We start from the raw sequence: 27,456 nt of genomic DNA, 5'->3' as shown, positions 1-27,456 counted from the left end.
TTTATTTTTTTTTTTTTTTTGAGAGACAGAGCACAAGTGGGGCAAGGGCAGAGAGAGAATCCAAAGTAGGCTCCGGGCTCTGAGGTGTCAACACAAAACCCAACACAGAGCTCTGGCCCGTGAACCCCGTGATCAGGACCAGAGCTGAAGTCGGATCTGACTGGGCCACCCAGGCACCCGGGGTGGCACAGAAGGTATTAACAGGAGTGGAGAGGTGGTAGGAAGGCTGGGTGGCTGATTCAGCAAAAATCCTGTGAAGGACAAAGAAGTTTTGTTTTGCATTAAATTTTTTTTTAATATTTATTTGTGAGAGAGAGAGAGAGAGAGAGAAACTGCATGAACAGGAGAAGGTCAGAGAGAGAGGGAGACACAGAATCTGAAGCAGGCTCCAGGCTCTGAGCTGGCAGTCAGCACAGAGCCCGACGCGGGGCTCGAACCCACGAACCGTGAGATCATGACCTGAGCCAAAGTCGGATGCTTAGCCCACTGAGCCACCCAGGTGCCCCTGTTTTGTTTTTAAGAAGGCAATCAGGGACTTGGATGTTATTCAAAATGGTTGAATGAATGGGGGATGTGGGTTAATGGTGGCAGGAATAGGATTAGGGACACACTGCCTAGGTGATCAGAATACTAACAGCAAAATACATTTATTCTGAGAATTATAGAGACCTGTAAGATGAAGCACAAAATAAACATACTTGAACTTAAGATTTCACTCACAAGCTATTATGAATAAGCGTATACATTGGAAGACAGATGTAAAGGGGGTAGACAAGATAGAATACTAGTATCATCAGGCCAGTGAGGAATAATAATGGTCTAAAAAACAAACAAACAAAAAGTTGTGGACCTGGAGAATTGGAAGGAGATTTAAAAGATGAATAGGAGAAATAATCTGCAGATGAGTGTGACATGATGAGAAAATGGTACAAAAGAGTCCTGGTTTTCTGTCTTGGCCCCAGATAACACTATTAACAAAGATATGGATATTAAAGCAGGGGTGATATTTGGGGACAAGCATGATGCATTCAATTTTAAGCATAATGGGGGGTGCCTGTCAGTTAACCATTAAAAAGGGTTATTCAAGGGGCAATTAAAGAAATCAATCTGTAGCTTAGCTATGAAATCTGCTTGAAAGGATCAGATTGGGGAGTCACTATTTCAGTGGAACCATCAGTTTGAATGAAGTTAGTTATTGACACCAATAAGCTCTTATAGGTCCGTAAGTATAAAAAAGCTTTACTTAGCAAAGAGAGACTGCCAAAAGGAAACAATGTGGACCTAACCCTCATAAACATGAACATCTTTCTCCATTAAAGTAATCAGTGGGCAGAATGCTCTCTCATGTTTCCATTTAACAGAGAAGCAAAATGTGCCTTTCAAGTATGATTTTCACATCTGCATTAAAATAAATGCACCAAATACAAACTCTGTGTATCAATGAATGCCTCACAGTCCATCAAGAAATAATGTAAAGATACTGAAACCAATAAAAACCCATTATCTTCTTATGTCATTTTTTTAAATGTTGCTTTTAAAAATAGTTATTGACTTAAATCAAGTACCCAGGGACACAATGCCTGCACCTCTTGAATGTACAACACTTTAACTAATGCTCGCTATGCACTTGGAGAAGAAGCAATTTCCCTTCTGCCTCCCTCAGAATGATGAGGTAATCTATTGTGCCTTTATACTTACTGAGCCTCAGGAGACTGAGGCTCGATGATTACATGGGCTTCGAAGACCATAAAGGTCTACCACAGGAGTCGTATTTGTATTATAAAGACACTTCAAATTGCCCAACATGCTCTTCTCACCATTGCTGTGTGGCTCTCTTCCGCAATTCACTTGCAACCTTTGACTTACAGAAATGATGTAAATCTGCATCAGCTCTGAATGCACGAATGCCAACCACCCTTATTCACCAGAAGGCAAGAGTGGCGAGACTTAATTACTTAGAAACATATCACATTTTTGTTCCGAAAAAGGAAACTTCAATCAACTTTTCGGTAAAATGTCCTATCAAGAGTAACAAACAGGTCAATGCTTTTTAAATCTTCTACTTCCTAAGACCTAAAATTAGGCACATGTTAAGAAGTAATAAACTCTGTTTGATGTTAAACATACAGTTACCATTCTGATATAGACATTGATGGCTTCCTGAAATGTATTTTATCATTCTTCCCCAAATGTATTTACTATGATAATCTTACTCATGTTTTTAAAAGAAGCCTGTACTTTCTTGTCACTTTGTGTTCTGTATCAAACTGATGGAAGCCAGAATCTTTTATATTATTTGTCAGTTTCTCTGGCCTTCCAAATCAATCTGAAACAAAGCCTTTTCATTTCTTTGCTTCAACTGAAATTATTTTATTTATTCTATTAAAGTATCAATCTCCCATTTTCTTCCCCTTTTATCTGCTTTTCCTAAACGTGACATTGCCAATAATTTGTGTTTATAGTCAAAAGGTTGTGGATAAAAACATACACATACATTAATGGAACAGAAGAGACAGCCCAGAAATAAAGTCAAGCATATATGGTCAATTAATTTATGATAAAGGAGGTAACATTTTACAGCGGGGAAGAATTAGAGTCTCTTCAGCAAATACTGTTGGAAATACGAGATAGCTATATGGAAAAAGGATAAAATTGAACCAGTATCTTACACTATACACAAAAATTAACTCTAAATATAAATTGAAGACCTGAATGTAAAATTCGAATTTATAAAAGTTGTAAAAGGAAACATAGGCAGTGAACCGCCTGATCCTAGTCTTGGCAACAATTTTTTGGATCTGACTCCAAAGGCAAGAGGAACAAAAGCAAAAACAGACAGGACTGCATCAAACTAAAGAGCTTCTGAACAGTGATGGAAATCATCTATCAACTGAAGCCAAGAAGTTATTTGAAAATCATATATTTGAAAAGGGACAATATCTAAACACTTAAAGAACTCATCCACTCAATAACATAAAAATAGATAGATAGATAGATAAATAAATGGTGAGAAAACAAAGAAACAATCCAATTAAAATGCAGAGGACCTAAATAAACATTTTTCCAAACAAGATATGCAGACGGCCAACAGAGCTATGAAAAGATGTTCAACATCACTACTCATCAGGGAAATACAAATCATAAACACAATAAAATATCTCCTCACACTAGTCAGAATGTCAAGTATCAAAAAGACAAGAAATAAATGTTAGTGAGAAAGGTAGAAACATTTTATTTAATGCCTTATGAGTACAACACACCTCAATCCCCAGATATGTATTGTTAATTCTCCTCATTCCATCGGAATTGGCTTTATGGTAGCAAAATGTTTTGTTTATCATTGTATGTTTAGTAAACTCAACTGAGCTTCAAAGACTGAAACCTGATGAACTCTGGAATGTATCATTTAGTACATAAAAGAAGACTGCAAATTAAAAACAATGTTCTCCACAGAGAGGGAGGCAAATCATGAGACTCGTAAATACAGAAAAAAAAAAAACAGGATAGTTGGTGGGGTGTCAGTTGAGGGAAGTGTTGAAAGGGGGAGGGGCATTAAGGAGGACACTGGTTGGGATGAACACTAGGTGTTATATATAAAGTGATAAATCGCTAAATTTTATTCCTGAAAAACAATAAAAAAGAAAAAAAAACCAATATTCTTCCAAGTAAATATAGTTTCAAAGTTTCACACTCACAATCTATTCATTATAATATTAAAATCTATCTCGAAATTTGTTGAAGTTCATGTTCACAAGCTATTCACAATACTGTAAAAACCTTGACTGAAGAGCTATAAAAAGAAACTAATCAATATAATTCTTAGCTCACTGATATTAGAATAAATTCTATAATTGCTTATCTTGTTGACTATTAAAACACTGATTTCTTTTAACCCAAAAATATGATTGAAAAAGACGATGTGTATAAAAAAGTTTTATTGATGACAATATCTTATTAGACTAAGGTTATAATAATTTAACCTTAACTTATTAAGTTATTAATATTAAATAACTTATACCTAAGTTTTCTTAGGAAAATGAGGGCTGCGAATATAGATTTTTTTTTAAGTTTACTTATTTTGAGAGAGAGCGAGAGCGACACCCTGTGCATGAGTAGAGGAGGGACAGAGAGCTGGTGGAGAGAATCCCAAGCAGGTGCCACGCTGTCAGATCCCTTATGTGATCTAATCAACTGTGAGATCATGACCTGAGTGGGAAAACAGGAGTCAGAAACCTCAGCTACTGAGTCACCCAGGAGCCCCAGGATAGATTGTTTTAATAATCATTTAACAACGTTCTACGTATTTTATGTGTTTTCTTTTAGTTCTCTTAACAGTCCTTTGAGGGAAGTACTATGGTTTGTACTATAATAGTCTCACTAATCCCAACTTTATTATAGTTTTGCTAAAAGACAGTTTATTTTTATTTGAATATTCACTGGAGTATCATCCTTTTCCTTTCTTCATATTAAACATTTCCTACCCCTTAATTTTTTATTTTTATCACTTTCTGTCTCTATCAAAGGCTCCGTACTCCACCACTGTAGGATCTCTTTCCAATTTTCATGAGAATCATATTAGACAAAAAAATTTAGCCTCTTAAAAGATTTTAACAGTAGGACTTGGTTTAAAAAACAGACTTTAATAGAAGTAAAATAGAAGTAAGTGTGAGGAGTGACTTCACTAGAACTGAAATAAATAGCATTTTGCATTAAAATGATTATATACTTAATATTTGCATGGTCTTTTAAAATTATAGATGGCTAGCATTCAATCTTACCAATTGGATACTTGACAAAAGCTTCTATTTCTCAAACATTTTTAAAGATCCTTTTCTTGAAATATATTTTAAATCGATGACAAACATTTTGGCCCATTCAGGAATTATTTTTCAAACAGTTATAAATCCTTTAGAAATAAGTGTGATGAAAAATTTGGCTGTTTTTTAATCTGGTAATTTTTTTTTTTTATTCCCTAGACTAGCAAACTGGAATTAAAGCTAATTACAAAAAGGAATTTTAAGATCAAACTACCAGAAAAAATTAATACATAAGCAAAATTATTGCACAAAAGTTCTTAACATTTAGAAAGAAAGGAGAAAACACTTTTATATGAAAAAAAGATGTTATTTAAATTTTAGAATACATGGGGCGCCTGGGTGGCTTAGTTGGTTAAGCGTCCGACTTTCGCTTAGGTCATGATCTCACGGTTCGTGGGTTCGAGCCCCGTGTCGGGCTCTGTGCTGACTGCCAGCTCAGAGCCTGGAGCCTGTTTCAGTCTGTGACTCCCCCTCTCTCTCTCTGACCCTCCCTGCTCACGCTGTCTCTCTCTCTCTCCTAGAAATAAATAAAAACATTAAAAAAAATAAATTTTAGAATACAAAAACTTCAAATAATAAATGACAAAACCTCAGGGGATAAAAGATTTCTTTCATTAACCTTTCTTTTAGAAATGGGAAAAGGTGGCATACATGTACTGAAAAATGACTTAAATACTAGTTTTTCTTGTCATTTGTTTCTTTGCTTTGGGGTGGAGTGGGTAAGGAAAGAAGGTCAAAAAATTAGATGATTCTGGAATGAGGATGTCCTTCTGTGAGTCAAGAATGTCCTCTGATTTACGAAAGATCAAAATTAAATAGAGAAGTCGTTTCAAGTATTAAAGATACAGGGTTAGTATCTTTCAAAAATAAAGCCTTCCACTATTGGTGTAACTCACCTTGGGGGTGGGAGGGGTCTTATGTTCTATAACCCAACTAACCTAATCATTGCTGATCATTTCCAAACAATATAAGGGCCAATTATTAATAAGAACACAGAGAAGCAACTGGTCTTCATAGACTGAAAGGGTAGTAATGGAACATTTCTTCTGTTGTGTTCCAGACTGGGAGAATATGAGGCAAAGAGCCTCGAGTGTCCATGGGAACTAATACTGAACTTCTCCGTTTCCAGTTAATACCATTCACAAGAAACAAAACAAAAACAACCTTTACACAGGAATGAACCAAATAGCAAGACCTTTGGTACTATCTTTATAATGCTATATACTTTAAGCAATATTTTTCTAGAAGTTTCATGTATTCTTCATTAAATTAAAATTGTTTATAACTTGGTTTGCTTGACTGACAGTAAGTATTGACTAAATCCAATCGCAATACTTGTGTAGCTCACAGCCCCTTAACTTGTAAAATATCATCTTTGTATCTTGAGACAAAATAGTCTTGGAATCTTTAATCCATTGAAAATCTTTCTTTTTTAATAGGATTTTAGAAAGATCTTTTAAATGCCTTTTTATCTCTCGGGAGAAATCTGCTAAGATTTTATACATGAAGCCAAATGCCAGATGATTAAAATATTCTCATCTCAAATTCCAGACCTCAATTTTCTCTTCGATTGTCAATCCCTTTTTAATTTGCTGTGAACAGGACTGTCAGTCTGTTTGGAAAGTTATTCTAATTTAAGATTTCATTATCTCTCTTCTTCAACCTTTGAATGGCTTGTCACTGGTTATACCCATCATAAAACACTAGCCAAGTATTTCTGATTTCCAGCTATCAAATTTACAGAGGAACTGAATTGTATCCACATCTTTTCATGCCATCCCTCTGTGTTGCTTTGCAAATTTCTTTTTAGAAACAAAGGGACAGTGAATTTTTATTTGTGGTTCCCATTATACAGAAGCAGAAGGGGAGCAATAATTGGACATTTTACGAACTCCTGGATATTCTTGTTCATTAATAAACACAAAATTCACATTATTTTCTTTTAACACATCTCACAATAAAATATGAAAAACAAATAGCCAGTAAGGCCATTTAATAAACGTGTTGTATAGTATCTCTCCCTTAAAAAAAGACACAGAAATAAACACCAGCTCTGAAATTAAGTTATGGGAAGATCTAGGATATTCCTTAGTGAGTTACATGCACGCTAGACTGAGTGCTGGGATTTATGTCATCTAAACATGGGTGTCGGACTTATTGGATGAGATACATTAGTATCAAAATTAACCACGTTTATGACAAAAAAGTTTTAAGCAATTTTCTAAGTACTCAGAGAGAACTTAGAAGCTACATGAAAAATATTCTCTAAGAATCACGAGATTTCCATTTGACTAAATAACATGCACCAACAGGAGAAAAATTTTGTAAAGAACTACAATACAAGAGACATACACTAAAACATTCTGAGCTATCCAACACTGTATGGCCAAATTTTGGCTGACTTGGCAGCATCGGCTAATACTGGCATGAAACACGTAGGATGTTATTATTCTTTAATATCCTAGGCAATTCTGGAGAGGCAAATCTAAAATGCCTCCCAGAAATATGGAAGTGAGTTTTCTCATTGTACAAAGAGGTTTGTCTACAGAGTCAAAGGAAGCCAGGAAGAAATGTCTCAATAACCCATAAAATCTCTCCCCCAAATTCCCTTCCTTACTTCTACCTAGTGGAAAATTCAGAGAGCTGCTATAAAATGTCCCACCCTCTCAGCCCCTTTTCTAGCTAGGGTAGGTTTTCATTAGCGGTCATCCGGTGTAGGGGAGAAGAGTTGGTAAATGCTAAGTCAAATTCGTAATTTTGACTATTACATGGGAATATACATTTTAATTTATGAATTGGAAGTTTTAAACCTGTTTATGACTTAAAATGACCAAGACCACTTTGTTAGTATAAAGTCACTAGGAAACTCACCATTATCCATAGTCATTCACTGAAAAAGTGCAGAAGGCTATCAAACAAAGCTAGATTTTTACAACAAACTACATGCCATACTTGTAGAACAAAATTACTCCTATCAAGTGAGTTATAAATTTTATCTAAAGTATTATGCCCACTTTTTGCTCGTATAAAATTTTCTGAATAAAGAGATTAAGTGAATTAAATGAAACATACTTGTGAGACATTAATGTTACGTAGTCCTATAAAATGGAAACCAGTGGCTAAACCTACCTAAATTTCATTTAGAACATGCCAGAAATATTCTGCTGGAAATAATGAGTAGTTGTCAGTAACATGGTAGGTGATATGGACACAATTCACCCCCATTATATAGATTTACATTAAAGAGGTGAGTGAACCTTGTAAGGGAAGCTATGTCAAGAGCTAATTTACAACTTTATTTTTAATGAGATATAGGGATTTTTATAATTGCAAATATCATTATGGGTTAAAATATTCCTCAAGTTTCAATAAAGGGGCTGGGCTGCTTTGCAAATTGAACCAGGAACCGAGTATTTGTAATTTAATCAAATTGTAGTGTGCACAGATATTATCTGCACAGACTGATAAAAACAAAAACAAAGCAATTTGTCAGGACCATGGGGTTCATGATCAAAAGACTAGACAATGAGGTTGTTACAATATTCTTCTGTCTCCTTTTAAATGTGACCAAACAAAACCAAACGAAACCACACTTCAGTAACTATAAATTTCAAACTCTGTATCTACAAAGCCTGCATATCCACTAAATAACTTAAGGAATTCTCCATGATCAATCTAATTGTTGCTATAGATGCTTAGAATTGCAAATTCATTGTCTTTTCAATCAAGCCTATTTTTCTATGGAGTTTGGTGAACATTAATTGGTTTCTAGAACATAAGTGCTTCAAGGGGAAGTACAGAAATCACGATTCCGAATTAAAATAAAAAACGGGGCCCTGTAAATCCAAATATAGCAGCCAAATATTTCTAAACCATTACATTTCAGTACAAAGTGTGACATATCCAACTTAACTTTTTCAGAGCTTGTTTTGAATTCTTTTAAACTCTGAGTAGCTTATTTATTTTAAATGCTGAGTTTCAGACAATCGCATTTTTTTCTTGGCAAATAAATCTGTGTTCGGGTCAGCCCTGACTGCCATAACAAAATACCATCCGCTGGGTGGCTTAAATGAGAAATTTATGGTCTCACAGTTGGGAAGGCTCGGAAATCCAAGATCAAGGTGATAGGCTTCTTGATTTCTTGTGATAGTATTGTTTCCAGGCCTGTAGACAGCCATTTTCTCCTTAGGTCCTCACATGAGCTCTTCCCTGCATGTGCATGTAAGAACTTCTTCTAAGGCTACCAATCCTCCAAGATTAGGGCCCCACACTCTGAAGTTCATTTTACCTTCATTACCTCCTACCAGCCCCTATCTCATATACATTCATGTTGGGAGTTAGGATTTCAACGTATGAATTTTAGGGTAACACAATTCAGTCCATAGCAATTTTAAAAATCTGTAACTATTATTACTAACTAGTTTGTTACTCCACAATCTTAAAAGAATTATAGGACCAGTATCTGTAAGATCACAATACGATATCCTTGGCCTTTGGGTTTACCTGTGGTCTATTTTCCCATCAGCAAATTGAGTACTATATTGCTATCTATGAAAGACATGTATTTCAGAAACATCCTGAGAAAAAGGCAAGAGGGTACAAACTCTACCTGAAAGGAATTATTTCTCCTTATGCCACACTTATTAAATATGATCAAATTACCCTAGCCTGAAATCTACATTTTGTATTTCAGGCTTGTTCTCAAAAAGTCTTTTTTTTTTTTTTTTTTTTTTTTTTTGTATTTTTTTTNNACAATGGAGAATTTCTTTGTTACAAAATCAACTGTACTTTTTAGGGAAATCTTTATCAGATTTCTGGTTCCACGACTGAGAATCAAGGCTTTATAACTGAAATAACTTTTTAGAAGAAAGAACAGAAGCTACTTATTAATATTATGACCATGGTAACATTTTACTGACTGCTCTTTAAAAACATTTACTTTTTCAGTCTCTCATCATGTAGCTCTGGAGTATGGAAGGATGCACCCTCCAGAATTGCTGGATAAGTATGTTTTATATTAATATATGCATGAACTATTATATATATATCCATAAATTATCTAGCTAAAGCAAAACACAAAATAAACCATGTGTTACTGCTAAAAACATTCTGTATTATTTCATCTCTACACAAATTTACATTTGTGATAAATACCACCTCTGAAAACAGTAACTCAGAAAAAAATTACCAAGGGATGAGAAATGATAGTAATTTCTCCACAGTCCTTACTCACCGGAGACTAGGAGTACCCTGAGGAATCTCATCTTGGTGGAGACAATCATGATGGATGCTCAGTCAGGTCATGGGAGACTAATCAGCAATTTTAACAAAACTGAGTTACCATCCTACAAAATTTAGATTATTTGGAAGTTTGTTTTGATCCATGATATGTAATTAGTGAATCTATCAGTTAAAATATTACCTTAAAATTATTTGACTGTTAGTCATAAAAACTTAAATATGATATGGTTTAGAGTAACGTATGTTAATAATTTGAATTCCTAAAAAATAAGGTTCCTTTGCATTCAGCTTAATACCTTTTGGGATATTAAAAATAGGAATATAGAAGCATTTTCTATTTGACAGACTCCTAATATTATTTACCACATTTAATTCTCACCATAACCAAATGAGGTCTATTATCTTTTGAGATGAAGAATTTGGGTGATTTAATTGTAATTTAAGTAATCCAATGGTAGAGATAAGATGTGGATCCACTTCTTATAGTCTCTATATTCTTGTCCATGCAACCCAAATGGAACTCAGTGAAATGAATGCGTATTTCACGCTGTCCCATGATTATACATAGTGTTTAGAATTCTAGTATTTGACGGTTCAGATTATTAATTTTTTTATATTTATTTTGAGAGAGAGAGAGAGAGAATTCACATGAATAGGAGAGGGGCTGAGGGAGCTGGAGACATAGAACCTGAAGCAGGCTCCAAGCTCTGAACTATCTATCTGTACAGAGCCCAATGCAGGGCTCAAAGTCATGAACCTTGAGATCATGATCTGAGCTGAAATTGAATGCTTAACCGACTGAGCCACCAAGGCATCCCCAAACTATTCTTTGTATTAATATAAAATGATTAGAATTACTAAATGTGAATAATCATCAAAATCACCAAGCACTGGGGTGCCTGAGTGGCTCAGTCGGTCAAGCATCTGACTTCGGCTCAGGTCATCATCTCAATTAGTGAGTTCAAGCCCTACATCTGGCTCTGCACTGATCATGGGGAACTGCCTGAGATTCTCTCTCTATGCCCTTCTGCCATTCTCACACTCTCTCTCTCTTACTCTCAGAATAAGTAAGTAAACTTAAAAAAAAATTACAATGCTAGTATTCATATTTATAAGTAGTTCAGTTTATAGGAAGTATAGTTAGTAAAGCATAGGAGATTTTGAAAGGCAATACAATTCCTGAAAAATTTGTCTTCTTTTATCAAAATGGATACTCCTTTGTGATAAAAGTTTACTTTTCCATTTCTAAAATGGAAGTAATTTCTTTGCTTACATGAGAATGTAAGTGTTAGGACAAAAGTATTTAGTACCCGAAAATGTTACGCGTCTTGGGAGATTTTATGTTCCCTTGTTACTGTATACTCTTTTAGAACTATAATAATTTTATAAATAAATATAAATTTCTATGGATAAATCCCTATCCACTATCCTACGAAGACATTCCCCATACTTGAATCTAAAGTGATTTGAAAAATTAATAAAGTTTTGTGATTAAAACCAAATTGTCTAAATAGTCAAAACTTCTCTTACCAGTTTCCATGTTTGTTTCCATGTTTGTGTTCTTAACAGCCCAGCAGAGAAATTAGATCTGAAAATTAAGTATGCTTTGAATGCCCTCTAAAAATCTCAGTATCCGCCAGTGAAATTCTCAAAAATGAACACTTTCAGATAGGGTTCTAATTAAATGTACTACTCTAAAACTTTAAATCTATCAATGAGCAAAGATAATCTCATTTCAATTCTTGGGACTTTAAAAAGTAATTGCCTTGGAGAAATTAGAACAGAAGATTCCTTATGAGAATATAGGCACACAACTGTCTTAGGAAAAGAGGAGGCTGTTTCCTTCAGCTAAGTCTTCAATTAAAGTAAGCTTTCACGTTTATTAAATTCAGAAACCTAGAACAATCCTGTAAATCTGATAGGTTCTGATGCACTGCATCAAGAGTCCCGGGAATTATTAAATTTTCAAGATCTTGTTGACATTTCTGATTTTACTCCTGTGTCATTTACTCACACAGTTCATAACATGGGAAATGAATTTTAAAAGAGTACAGGCCAGGCAAGGTCAGCGTCTTACTGATTAGATTTCAGCAAAGGAGGAGAAGCCAATATTAAGATAAATGAGACTGACCAAATAATCCAAGACAGAGGTTCTTTTTTTTTCTTTTTGTTTTTTTTTTAAATTATGACGTATTCTAAAGTATGCCTTCTGATATCTGAAAACACCTGTCTCAATATTTTATCTTATTTTCACAATCAGCACTTTTTAGTCCCTGAGACTAATTAAAATCATCTTCTGCAGATGTGTACAAATAGTTCATTCTAAATGGGAAAGGAAAACATGAATATAATTAAAAACTCTTTGTAGGATACTAAAACAAAAACAAAAACCTGTATACTATGTCACAATACCCTTTAAAAATATGCTTAATCTTTCTTTGTATCATTTTTAATGTCTGTTCCAGCACAGAACTGATAGACTTAAACTATGTGATTTCAACTAAATTGAAAAAAAAGTTTGAAGAAAAGAGTAAGAAAATAAAGATTGTCATGCAAAGGATATTATCTTAGTAACTCCAATGGACAATTCGGTCTCCCAAATAATGTAACAAAGTTAAAATTAACTTAAAAGTAAAATATCAGGAATTTCATTTATCATAGTCGTTAAAAATATTAAGATTGGAATTAGACTTTACTGGAAGTCTGATCCCATTCTTAATAATATGGCCTTTCATCAAAGACTGCTTCAATGTCCCCCTTCTTAAACCCTTCTAACCCTTGTTGTTCAAAAAATGCATGCACAAGGTTATTTTCTAGACAGGTGAATTAGGTGCTAATTATCTATGAAAAAAATGATAAATTATTTTTTCACTTATTTCTTAAACATCACCTCATTAAAAAACTAAGCAAAGTCACTTTTATTTTTCTGGGTAATTTCCTGAAGAGAAAGCTTTCCTCTCATCTTCAGCCTTCCAGTAGTTTTAACAAGAGTCTCTAAGTTGAGTGAAAATCCTATTTGGGCAATTCGTTTCTGCATTTAAAGTCATTCTGTAGGTCTATGGCCCCAAACTGTTACTTATGATAGGCTATGAGAGGTGCTATTGCTGGCGACCTTCATTCTCTACGTTGAATGTGTACGCTTCATTAAACTTTGCCACCATGGCATGTGATTTTTAGATAGGGGAAAACTGTTTTAAAAATGCATAAAGTGGGGTGCCTGGGTGGCTCAGTCAGTTAAGCGTCCAACTTTGGCTCAGGTTATGATCTTATGCTTCATGGGTTCAAGCCCTGTGTCGGACTTTGTGCTGACAGCTAGCTGAGAGCGTGGAGCCTGTCTTTGGATTCTGTGACTCCCTCTCTCTCTCTGACCCTCCCCTGCTCACTCTGTCTCTATCTCTTTCTCAAAAATAAAACATTAAAAAAAAATGTATAAAGTACCAATATCCTTCCTTGAGAATTTAATGAACAATTTGAGGATTTCCTGATAATCCCTATTAGATTATCTGAACTGCAAGGAAGTTTTCTATAGAGTGGAAAAAAGATGGACTGCTTTATAGGAATGCAAGTGGGAGGAAGTTTGAAGAGCCTCATTATTTTCTATATATGAAGAGGCAGAAACTGGGCTGAGAAACCCACTAAGTGCTCAGCGGGGTACACAGAGTCTATGCCATCCTGGACCTGAAATAGTGTCTCATCCCCCATCTAGAGCAGGAAGCAAGCTCCAGGCCACATAGAGGCATGGCATGTGCCATGCAGATCAGTAAGTATGGTCAAGCCCTTCTCTTTCCCAGGTTATCCCAGCCCAAGGTGTCCATGGACTGCAAAGTTATGCTACAGACCACTGGCTCTTGCTACCATACCAAAATTGTGTGGGGGGTGGGGAGGGGATAGAATCAGCCCTGAGGCAAAACTCTCCAAAACATTCATCCTACTTCCCTAAGTGGCCAGATCCACAAGCAAGCAGATTAAAACCTCAATACCATTAACCGTGTTATTTTTCTTTCCTTGGAGAATGGCTGCAATCTATGAACTTGTTCAGAGAATCTATCTTGACTACTGAAACTGGACAAAAAGAAGACTTCCCCCTTCAAGAACAGAAGGGATTAAATAGGCAGGGTTCTAGTCATGTCATATTTGTTTCAGTCATAGTAGTTCTTGCTTTCATTTGTTTCACATGCAAGATTTTCATTTAATATATATTTTACCCAAAGTGTTACATAGATTATTAAAAAAACAAAAACAAAAACACTGACTTTGACTATCTTATTGGTATTGATTTTCATGAGGAAGGAAGACAATCCCTAAATATAAGGCAACAAAACAGGAACACAATCATGAAAGCTTTGTAACCAATTGAAAATGAAGAAGTTGGCCTCAAGTTTCTTCAACACAGTAACACAGGTAAAAACAAAAACAGTACCTATGGTATCAACAGAGAATGGACAGAAAAACAGTATATCTCAAAAGTTCTATATCCAGATAGTGTGTTCTCCTAATAAGAATTCAAAGATATAATCTTACAGCAGTAAGATTATTTTGTTGGCCTACCCAACAAACAATAAGGTAGATGAAATAATTTTTAAAAGATGAGAAACACAGTATTGTCTGAACACTTGTAATAGCTATAAGATACAATTGCAAATATCAAGATATTTCTTTAAAACAAGTAAACAACTAGAAAAAAATTAAGTACATAATGGTCAAAGTTAAAAAAAAAAAACCACATGAACCTAAATCCCAGGTAATTCTCAAGAGAACTTGGAATTAATAGTGCTGATTGTAAACAAGTCTAATTATGTTTCATTCTCATGCAACAACAGAAACTACCCATACCAACTATTCTGTTTCGATTATCAATAGAGAAGTCATACATTCAATATCTTGAAAGAATTGCTAGGAATAATACACACTTTAAAATGAAAAACAGAATGACTAATTTGATCAAGATGAAATTTCTGTTTTAAAAAGAACTTTACATGCACTTAAATAATCTCACAGGAAATCCAAAATATAAATTATAATTTTTATTATTAAATCCTGTACTTAGTTCCCTCTGCTTAACTAAACTTGAATTATAATAGACAGTAACAACAAATATTTACAACGCACTTACTACTAGGCAGGCACTATTATGAAAACAAGTGTATGAAGTTACTTTATCTTCAAATCATCTTTTAGGTTAGTCATCATACCCTATTTTACAGGTGAGAAAATGTCCTGAAATTTCAAGGATTTATAAAGGAAAAAAACTGCAAACGTTAACTTTCAACTCAGGCCATCCGGCCAGAACCCAGGGAGCTCTGGATACCCAATTCACTTTACAGCCTCTGTAATTATGGGCAACACAAGAAACACATTTTAAAAATCTCAAATGATCCTTTCTTCTTACTACTTCCTTATGTGAGAATGCAGAGTACAAACTGTTTAGAGAATGGTGAACATGGCAGACCAGAGCTATGACTGAACAAAGACCCTGCTTTCTGGGTCACGGGTGGTCTTCATAGATATAGACTGTCCTTAGCAGAATTCATAGCCAGCGTTCTCAGTTCTGCCCTTAATAATACATGGTACAAGCTTCCCACCCTGTATCTTCCTAAGCAACATATTGCCCTTCCCTTCTCTCAGGGAAGCCTTCTCAAGAAGTCTTTCATTTCATGATTCTTTATTTCATTAGTCTTTCTCCAACATTTCTTTTTATCTTGAGCCCACAATGTATTGAGAGGCAGATATTTTTTTACCTATAATCTAGAGTAAGGAAGGTGTGTGTGTGTGCGTGCGCGCGCGCACACACACACACACACACACAGAACTGCCAAGTCTAAAATGTACCACTCTCTCCGTTAACAGTTTATCTACGTATATTTGTATTTGTGCACACTTGTGCTATACAGTTTGGAGTTTTAAAAAATTTACCTATTAGTTTTCACTTTTAATGGCAACTGGCAAGACGGAAGCACCTATTCACCAGAGCAGGACATGTCCAGTGGATTCAGACTCTTCCACAAATACCCACATAGTACAGCTATCCGAGTATAGACTGCTAATGGAAATCCCATTTCTTCTCTTACAGAGAGTTCACCACGGACTCTTCAATGACGTCTCAACAAAACAGGACCTCACATTTGTTCCTTTTCTCATCAAACAGGAGATCCAAAAGACAGACAAGAGCATGACATTCCAACAGCTGTTCAAATTCTTTTACTTACAGCCCTCATAGATGTCAGTGGGGATATGGACCGCTGCATGTTGATAGGAGATCTGTCGTCCAAAATTAGCATCTTCAATGAAAACAGGTTTTATCCTTTGGCTGCCCGGCTCACTCTCATTTTTTTCAGGCTATATCAGAAAAGATAGACAATAAAAAGAATATTAGACTTAAGATAACAAATACTCTTACATCCAGGTCTTCATTTGCCAAATGTGTCATCTTCCCAAAAAACCCCAGATCTACAGGAGTGTTTAAAAATCTAGTACCATGATGACATCTAACTACTTGACTTAATGTTGTACCCATTTGCAATATATACAAATACCAATAATTGTGTTGTACACTTGTAACTGATAGGTTATATGTCAAACACATCATGATAAAAAAAAAAATCCAGCTAGAAAAAAATGTCGTAAAAAATAAGTAAAACATAGGACCACGATAATATCAGTCACAAATTACATTCAGGTATTAGCGTTAGCATTAACTTTATATTATTCACATTAAAATATAACTTCTGTCATTTCCTCAATGTAGGAGTTACTCAGGGTCAGCCTGAGGGGACCAGAACTTTTTACGTGTGATAGTTATTAAAATGTGCATTTATTGAACAGGATAAATTCCTTTAAATATAATTGAATTAAAATTATCCATTGATGTATACTTTATGATCTATGCTGCTAAATTTATATCATGCAGTTGAGGGTTATTTTTTGTTTGACAACGTATGGTAAATATCTGCAAAAATGTAGCAATGAAGGATATTTTATACCATGTTCCCTTGATTTTTACAGGTTTTCTAGTTGAATCAATTTTTGTTTTAAGAATAAAGTATACAAGAGAAGATCTATTCTAACTAAGCACAATTAAATCCTAACTACAACCATTTTGTCTCTTGAGGTAGGAGGTAAGGTCCCATCAATAATGATTCAAGAAAAGCCCACAAGAGTTTAAGTTTGAAGATTAATTTTCGATCTACTCAAACTAGGCTTTTGCTACTGAATTACCTTATTGCATTCCCCTGGCAGGAAACAGAGAATTTCACTCATTAATCCAAAGGGCATCTCTGTACTATTTTTGTTGTTGTTTTGCTAATCATGCTAAATATTTTTTCCAGGTCAAATCCAGTTTTTTTAAACTCTTCCCATTTTTAAATTAAGTTCAGACTTCTATTTTTAACTCCATGTTAGAGACTCATTCTGCAATATATACAAATATAGTTTTTTTTTTAATTTTTTGAATACATATTCAAAGGTAATCTCCTCAAAGCCAAACTGAAAAACATAGCTCATTTCATTCTTTTTGGCAGCACACTGTAGTGAGGCAAAGAATCAACAAGAGAAAAGACTTAAGTGGACGACCAGAAAATTTCCTAGGAAGTCTGGTACAGAGTACCAACAACATCAAGTCAGCGGGTTTACAGAGTACTGTGTCCAACTTTCCACCCAAGTCTGAAAACTTACATGACCAAATAACACTTTTGTATCTTGAGATACTTTAGCACATTTTTTTCTTCAACACTGGAAATATTTAGACATAAATATGCACAATATGGCCTTTAACAAAAATGAATCCCAAAGGTGCAAGTGCAACCCAGCATTAGGTAATGAAATCAATTCCGCAAGTACTATAAACCAAAATATTCTTTAAATGTTCAACTTCGTCAGGATCAACTTTACAACAAACAATTTTTTAAGTGAAGCATTTAAAATATTTATAGAAGTACACTCTATATTAAGATGAAGAACTATTTTGTGAAACTTGTGTTTTAGTTATGACTACGTATGCATTTTAAGTGCACATGTGAATTTTGTGATATAGATTATAAAAGCTGTCATTGATAAAAATATTTGAGAACTCATCAGTTTTTTATTTATGCAAAAGCCACAACTATCTAATAGCTACCCCGTAAGCAAATGGAATATAAAAAAATAACCAAAGAGAAGTGTTTCAAGTCTACAATGTGGCAAAAAAACATTCATAAAGGAATCACTATTCATACCCTTTTCTAAAAGGGTACGTGTGTGAAAAATGAAGAGAGAAGAAACATAAGGCAAATAGAAACCATAGAGCAAAACGAATTCTGACCCTAACATAACAGCCATGATTGCAATGGTTAATAAAGAATGAAAAGGGTAACTGGGATTGCGCCTTGAATTCAACCACGGATTTTAACACATTTTAAAATTCACACTCCATTGTTGGCTCCTGAGCGCTATTGACTTGTGAAAAGGGAACAGGAAGGGAACGGGTTAAAACAAACGATTTGATTTTCAATAAGATGAACAGAAAGAGGACACCAGTAAACAAATGATGTCACTGTTTTCTCAGCTGAAAATATTCTGAAAAATCTCAACATTTCTTTTAAAGCAATGGTTTCTCAGAGTATGGTCCTTGGAGAAGCTGCAGCAGCAGCTTTTAAAATGTGTGCCCTCGGGCCCCACCCCAGACCAACTCAGCTGGGGAGGGAGGGAGCAATCTCAGGGTAACAGACCGTCCAGGTGATTGTTATTTGCTAAAAATTCGGGGTCCACTGCTTAAAGTATCAATAGTTGAAATTAGGCATTTTTGTTTGTAAGCTACTCATGAAAAAGTTAGGGTGGATCAGTAATAAGCCTATTAATGAACACCTAGTTTTTTTTACCCTCCATGTAGAACACAGTTTCATTACAGAAATGCAAATGGTAATATGGTGAGTAATATTTGTCAAAAGACGTTTCAAAAGACACTAATCCCTCAGGATACTCTAGAGGTCAGTGCCATGCTGACGTAAGTTGGGGAAATGTTGTTCCATTAAGAGAGTAACAAACCCAAAGGCACATCAAAGGTTCTACAGAAAGGCCTCACTCCAGAGTTGAACCCAGCGTTCCCAAATTTATGCCCCCTGAGACTTTTTTCCCATATAATACCACTTGTAAAGAACATACTTACAAAAAACCATGGAAAAGCCTACTGGAAAGCATAGTTGCCTAGAAATTCAGTTCTACTCCGCTGCATTAACATAACCTCTCGGGCCTAAGCCACTCACCATTCCTTGGCCTTCACTTTTCTGACCTATAAATAAGTGCTGTTGGGCTACAGGTGTTGTGCTTATCTCATTAGGCACATCAGAATCACCTTGGGGAACCTCAGGCCCCACCAATAAAGACGTTGATTACACGGAGGAGGATGTCTGTTGAAAGAATCTCTCAGCTGATTCCAACATTCTCTATCTTAAATTCAGATCTCTCAAGCTAAAGAAACTATGGTCCTTTTTGGACCTGAAAAATTATAGTCCCGTTTCTATAGTTTTAGAAAATAACACATTATTTTTCATAAGTCTATCTTTCTTAGAAATTCCATTTACATCTCTTTCTACCAAGTTTTGCTGGAAATATATGAAGAGTAGAAGGATCAGATGATAGATAATAGATGGATAATGAACTACATGTGTGAATTAGGGCTGGGAATTAGGGCTGGGAATAGATATGTGCAAGCATTTCATTCAGTCACTTGAGATATATCTGTTGGCAGACTGGAGGAGAGGATTTATTGATATTAATGTTCATAGAAATGTCATTTAATATCTAAACTAGAAATAAATTCAGTGTTCAACAATAGCAAAATGTCACAATAACTGTCACAGATATAATTTTATATTGTTAAGTAATATAAAAGAGTAATTACATTGTGAATGCACATATAAACTGTTTAAAGATGATTTTAAGCTTAAAATGTAAATGTTAAAAAAAAAGAAGGGGGGAAGGTCTATTACTGTGAGAGAAAGAGAGGTAGAAGGAAAAATGAATGGGTGAGTACATAGTAAATGTTAAAGCACTACAGTGGCTATGTAGTTATGCAACATGCATGTAGTTATTCATCTTCGTGTTTCTTGTTTTTTCTAACAATACTATGAACATGCATGTGTAATAAAACAGAACATTAATTTTGGTTTTAAGTCCTCTTTAGAGTGTTACTAAGCATTAGATGATTATCTCATAAGGTAAAAGTTGCTTATATTTCCTCTGAATCTTGTCATACTTAAAAATAATAAATTTTAGTGGTGCTTGGGTGGCTCAGTTGGTTAAGCATCTGGCTTCGACTCAGGTTATGATCTCACGGTTTGTGGGTTCAAGCTAGGTGACAGGTAGCTCAGAGCCTGGAGCCTGTTTCAGATTCTGTATCCCCCTCTATCTATGACCCTCCTCTGTTCATGCTGTCTCTCTCTCTCTCTCTCTCTCTCTCTCTCTCAGAAATAAAACATAAAAATAAATAAATAAATAAATTTTAAATACATTTTATGGAGATTCTTGCAATTTAAAATCATTATATGCAGAGCTTTTAGGGACAACTTTAAAATAATATGTAGCCCTCAAAAAATAAAAATAAAAAAAATAATAATGTAATTCTCGACTTGTATAGTCATGTACCAGGATGAATTTTAATGCACAGTTGCTAAGTATAGGAAGAAAAAAATAATACGGCTGCTCTTCATGGTTCTCCCCTTTATGGTTTCCATAACTTGAAATAATGTCATGACAATATTAATTTCTAAATGCAACTCACATACCTCCCTAAACTTATGAAACTATTGTAACGTATGATGATCCCATCATAAGCTATGTGTTTGCCCATCTTAACATATAAGGGTATATACAGTATAATGAAAAATACAGCAAATTTTACACAAAGTGAGTGAGAAAAGGAACTTGGAGAAAAGCTACTTCACATATATTGTTTAATGTGTTAAGTAAAAGTTTCAAACAAATTCTCCCCATGGAATTAAGATTTCCTTGTTTACCAGAACACACAGGAGAAAAAATAAGCATTCCTCTTTCCAATATTTCCCCCCCAAATTCCCCAGACTACACCATATGAATGTGTACAGAGAAAGTAACCAGGTCTATTCTAAAGGCATTCAAATGTATTTATTGGAACACAGAAGCGAAACATGAGAAGTATGTTTGCATATTAGTCATCTCAAACAATTTCAGTTATTGAATAATAGATTAGATCACTCAGAGACCAAAGTACAGGCAGATGTTGGATGGGTAGGCCATTCAATTTTCTAATCCGTACACAGCAGCAAAATTAATTTGGAAATCAAAATGATAAGTCTATGAGGCTCTTGCATATTTAATATGTCTCAAATGAAAGAGTGGCATTTATACTAAAACATCTGTTATCAATGTTTTGTTAATAACTGAAATCTTGAAAAAATTCTACTAATAGCAAAATGCTCAGAAGTTAAAAGTCTATATAGCTTATCTAAACTGCACTAGGAACTACATTAATCACTCTGTCACAATTTAACTGAACACTGTCAGTTAAAAACTTCGTTCACAATCACACTATGGCCAGGATTAATCCCCCCTGCTCTCTGTTCAATAACACTGTGACAAAGTTAGTTCATCGTGAGTAAGAATGGTTTCTAAGACTCTCTACAGAGACTTTCTCTATAGAAGTACCATGATTGGTATTTCTACTTCCCTAATAAAAAGAGTTAAATGAATGATGTCGTGCGTAATGATCCAAATTCTTTAATAACTAGAGACTACAGCCTGGTGTACAGTTCTTGACTATGTCTTTGAAATTTCCACCTCTAAACAGATCCTCTTCTTTTTCACAGCTATTTCACAAGCATTATTTTTTACGACAGGGATCTGCAACTTTAACAATGCAGCCATTACTGATTTTAGATTTTTTTTCAGTTTCACTGGTATCTGATTTTGTGTTTTTTAGTTTCACCAATATCTGATAAAATCTTAGATACATAATATGCATCTAGGCATGGCATTATCATTCAATATAAATAATGAGCATGCATATACTACACTTAAAATAGACTTTCTGAGTCACTACATCTGAAAAGTCTGTGTAACCACTGGTTCACCCTTGGAATGTAAGCCTTCTGGGGTGCTCCGTTAGTTAAGGCCGGTTACCTGTTCTGACCCTACAGAGGAAAGTGTCCTTTTTAGTAAATCATTTGCAGCACTCCAGCTCTCCATGGCCAAATAATAAATAATGAAGAGAGAGGAAAAGGTGCGGAGGCTCATCCAGCCTTAATTGTTGTGGTCAGGTGGTAAGGTCAGCCTGAATATTCAACAATGAATCCAGTCACAGTGGCTGTAAGAACACTCTTTTGTCTCCTAAGTTAATTGCTTTACATTGCTATTTTTTCCTTGAGGATGATATGACTCAGGAAGTATTGAGGAGATGCCCAGTCTCAGAAAGGAAATGGGACTTGGAGGACACAAACTGAATGACACAGCAGAGACTTCAATTTAATATTGGAACTCTGCTATTACTGAATCATAGCAATAAAAAGAATACAATTTTTAAATTAACACTTTAATGAATGGCTATATTGTCCTTGCAGAAACATATGTGTTTAGCTAACCATAATATGTTTGATAAAGAAATAAGAGATTTTTTAAAAATGAATTCAAAGGATTTCTCCAGGTGATTAAAAAGTTATCATTTCTTTGCTTTACCATGCAGAAAAACTATAGCATTAATTCTTCAGGGGCAATTTATTTAATACATTATCAAAAGAATGTTGTGACATTAACATGACAAGCAAATTTATAACATTAGTTGTCAAGAGAATATTGAAGAAACAATTTTAGTTCTTTTTTTTTTTTTAAGTTTATCTACTTTGAGAGAGAGAGAAAACACAAGTTGGGGAGGGACAGCGAGAGGAAGACAGAGAGAATTCTATGCAAGCTTCGCACTATCAGTGCAGAGCCCAATGTGGGACCGTATACACATTTCTAAATAGGACAGTGAGTCAAAAGTAAACATGAATGTGAAATAAATCACATAAAAGTGAACTGAATTAACTCAAAAAGGGATACTGTTCCTTGCAGTAACTTGCTTATTAAATTGCATCTTAGAAGTTTATTTTATTTATTTTGAGAGAGAGAGAGAGAGAATGTTCGAGTGTGCTATCAGTATGGAGCCAGATGCAGGGCTAAAACTCATGAACCATGAAATCATAACCTGAGCCAAAGCCTTATGCTTAACATACTAAGCCACGCAGGAGCCCCCAAATTACATTTTTAAAATGTTTTTAAAAGTTTTTATTTATTTTGAGAGAAACACAGGGAGGGTGAAGGAAGGGCAAAGAGGGAGAGAAAGAGAATCCCAAGTAGGCTCTGAGCCACCAGCACAGAGCCTGATGTGATGCTTGAACTCCTGAGCTGTGATATTATGATTCTAGTGGAAACTAAGAATAGGACTCTCAAAAGACGGATCCACTCAGACGCCCCCCAAATTACATTTTAAATGCAAAAATAGTCCTTAAGTAAAATGCATTGAGGTTGCTTGCTGATGAAGATCACCATAACATTCAAAAAAGTTCAAATATAAATCTGAGAACATCCTCAAAGTAAGACTGATGTATTTTTAGCTTAGGACGGATGAATGAATGCAGACCACTGATCTCAGGACCTGGCAGACGGGGAGAATGAGCCATTAGAATCCAAGTACAGGTAAGTGTGATCACAAGGGTTGGGGACTGCTTTCAATGCCATGTGTAATATGAAATTTTAGAGGTGCCTGGGTGGCTCAGTCAGTTAAGTGTCTGACTCTGGCGCTGGTCATGAACTCATAGTTCATGAGTTCGAGCTCTGCATCAGATTCTGTGCTGACAGCTCAGAGCCTGGAGTCTGCTTCAGATTCTGTGTCTCCCTCTCTCTCTCTCTCTGCTCCTCCCTTGTTTGCACTCTGTCTCTCTCTCTCTCTCTCTCTCAAAAATAAACATTAAAATTTTTTTAAATTAAAAATCTGGAATTTCAAATCATCAGCATTAGAAAGGCATACAGTAACACTACTGTATATGTACGTATATACTTATACAGATTCTTTCATCTTAAAATATATGTATTTATATATAAGAATAACAAATGTGGGAAAAGACTGATAGGATATTTTTCTCTATTAAGGGATTATGAAATGGTACCTTACGTATGAAAATCACTATGTTTTATGCAGGGTAAGTATACAATGCCCACATCACGCCAGTGAATTTTCCAAACTCAGTGAATGTTCATTGAGTTCTCAACAAATGCACCATACACTACTTCTGAAAAGAAAGAACTGGATGGGGAATTTGAAAGAGAATTATACACGTCCCTACTCCATGGCAACTGAGAACCAATGTGTAAACTATCCTTGCAAAAGGAGCATATGCCCAGGCGCACAAAGCATTAGAAAACTGTCAAAAGAGATGTAACACTTTTGAAAGCTTCAAACACCAAAAGGCAGAATTCCTACAAGAAATGGAACCTAATCTAATCTACCTTTTTACTAGGTTCACGTTTCTTTTTTTTCCCCAATGAATCTTAATGTGGCTGTATTTCCCACAGTGGTGCATGCATACTTTTAAGATACCCATGGTAAATATCACCAGGGACAGTAGATCAGATCAGTACAGATTTAGATGTGAAGTCTATCATTTCAATCACAGAGACTTTATTTTACCTACTGCAAATCATCATAATTTAATAACTGTCAATGATGAAGCTGGCTGGATAAAAGAGAAGCTGAATAATTATATATAGACAAAATAATGAATAACCATAATAAATTAAAATTTTAAACCAAACCTCTCAAAAACTGTTAGCCTTAAGTCTTGACTTTTAATGGCTGCATCACAGGTCTCATGTGTTTCCCAGGTGTCCAGGGTACAGGCAGGGTGGCATAGCATAGTGATGCATGGCTCTTGCTGTGGATTATGCCAATGGTGTGACATTCAATTTTGTGCACGATCAAATGCCATGTGTGACATAGGGCAAGTGTCTTAAGCTCATTACTGTATACTTGTCTTAACTGAATATCACTAAAATACTAGTATGTGCCACAATGGGCTAATGGGAACTTTAAATGATACACTGTATATAAAGAATCTAGTGCCTAGTATAGAATAAGTATATAGGGGCACCTGGGTGGCTCAGTAGGTTAAGCGCCAACTTCGGCTCAGGCCATGATTTCATGGCTCCTGAGGTCAAGCCCCACGTCGGGCTCTGTGCTGAGAGCTCAGAGCTGGAGCCTGCTTCGGATCCTGTGTCTCCCTCTCTCTCTGCCCCTCCTCTGCTCGTGCTCTGTCTCTTTCATTCAAAAATATTTAAACCAGGGGTGCCTGGGTGGCTCAGTCAGTTAAGCGTCCGACTTCGGCTCAGGTCTTGATCTCACAGTTCATGGGTTTGAGCCCCGCATCGGGCTGTGTGCTGACAGCCAGCTCAGAGACTGGAGCCTGTTTCAGATTCTGTGACTCCCTCTCTCTCTGACCCTTCCCTGCTCATGCTGTCTCTCTCTCTCTCAGGAATAAATAAAACATTAAGAAATTAAAATATATATATATTTAAACCATTTATTTTACATTTACATGCAAAAATGGCAATTCTGATCAAACCAATCACTCCACAGAAGCGATTATTATTCTATTTCTATGCCATCACCTTTTTGAGGATTCAAAGTCAGTCATTAACAGAGCCCCAAATAAAGGCTGCATATTACAAGATAGTGTAAAAACGTTAGGAAAATAACCTCAACTTTGATTCTTTCTTTAATAATTAGACTAGATTTCCTTGCTCTTTAAGGCATACCTGTACTAGCTCATTCTAAAATCACATTTATTTCTCCAAAATAAAATCATGAAAGACTGGGCTTTTAAGAAGACATTTAGATAGGACATTATGTTGGAATTCATTTTAATATAGACGAGATTCTAAGAAAATAAATATGTGAGGGAACTCAGGAAACCAGACAAATGTCGCAGACAGGTCACATTTTTAATGTGATCAATACAATAAAATGTAGCAAATAAATCAACTCAGTTTATCGACATGGGAATTCTGGGCTGAACTTACTTCATTTGGATTTTAGTCAGAAACATAGATCTTGGAATTAGGTTAATAAGGGTTTGTAATGATCTGCCTTCTTTTTGCTTGCTCTGGGAATTAAAAAAATAGTGCAGCTTGCTGGTACAATTCAAGCCTTCTGGGGAATCTGCTGCACTAACCTTCAGAGAATTTAAGGTTTTGTTGGGACAGATGTCTCCAAAACTTAAACTAAGAACCTCAATAAATTTCAAATGTAAGAACGTGAATGTGAAATTTCACAAAAAATTGCTGCATTTGTAGCTTTGTAAAAAATATTTTTGACATTAAATTTTCCTTTCAAATTAAAACCTTCTTTTCAAAATCTACGATGAGATGAAGACAAATTTCTGCACTGTGTTCATATTTTTAAAATGTTTTGTGAGGGGTGCTGCGGTGGCCCAGTTAAGCTTCCAACCCCTGATTTCAGCTCAGGTCGTGATGTCAGGGTTGTGAGTTCAAATCCTGCATGAGTCTCTGTGCTGAGCATAGAGGGTGCATAAGATTTTTTCCTCTATCTGCCCCTGCCCCTCCCCCACTTGCATACAGAAGCATGCTCTCTCTGTCCCCCTTGCTCTCCCTCTCAAAAAAAAAAATGTTTTGAAGATTCTACTCTGATTTTTTTATGTTGTGCATTGTCTTAAGTATTTTACACAAATGCAAGGATTATATTCATGACAATAAAATGAAAAGTAGCTCATCTACTAACTTTTCATTACTGTTAACAAATACATACATACAAACAGGCTCCACTTGGAGCTAAAATCATTTCAAATAAATCTTGAATTTATTACAATCATATTAATAATTATTATTTTTTGAAATTCTATTCATTTGCATTCCTGGATTGCCTACTCTAAGATGGGAAAATTCTACATGCTTTGCATGTGCTAATTAATTATCACAGTAACTGTGTGAAGTAGGTATTCTATTACCTGTATTTTACAGACCAAGAAAGTCAAACACAGAGAGATTATATGACTGTCAATACCACCCAGCTATAAAATGGCAGAGCTGGGATTGAAATCCAAGCAGTGGCACTCCAGGATACAATCTTTTAACTATCACACTCTACTACCTCCTCTACATAACAATGCATATAGTGATTATACATGTATGCCTTGTCTTCACTAAAAGGGGAAAAAGAAGTTGCAAACAGAAATATCTAGGAGTGAAATGTCATCTCTCTAATTTATCTTAGAATATTTAAGTAAATAATAGATGAAATGATTATGAAGCTATTTTACTATTTTGTCTTCTATGTATTTAAAATATTTTTCTCCTGATAAAAATTTAAAAAAATATATATCTTACACTGAAACATACCCAT

At 35.2% G+C, this 27,456-nt stretch overlaps 1 protein-coding gene across 7 annotated transcripts in view; it reads right to left on the bottom strand.

The window, feature by feature from the left end:
* Positions 1-27,456, bottom strand: part of CACNA2D1 (calcium voltage-gated channel auxiliary subunit alpha2delta 1) — a 478,329-nt gene that overhangs the window by 144,526 nt on the left and 306,347 nt on the right. For all 7 annotated transcript variants that reach the window (XM_077748517.1, XM_077748519.1, XM_077748520.1 and 4 more), the window contains exon 6: positions 16,265-16,394. In XM_077748517.1, the coding sequence (XP_077604643.1) occupies positions 16,265-16,394 (130 nt within the window). The remainder of the gene's footprint in view (positions 1-16,264; positions 16,395-27,456) is intronic.

Source organism: Crocuta crocuta, unplaced genomic scaffold (assembly GCF_008692635.1).
Source record: "Crocuta crocuta isolate KB4526 unplaced genomic scaffold, BGI_CrCroc_1.0 scaffold417, whole genome shotgun sequence".
NCBI classification, from domain to species: domain Eukaryota; kingdom Metazoa; phylum Chordata; class Mammalia; order Carnivora; family Hyaenidae; genus Crocuta; species Crocuta crocuta.
Note: the sequence above shows the minus strand (reverse complement) of the source record. Positions and strands in the feature narration are given on the sequence as shown.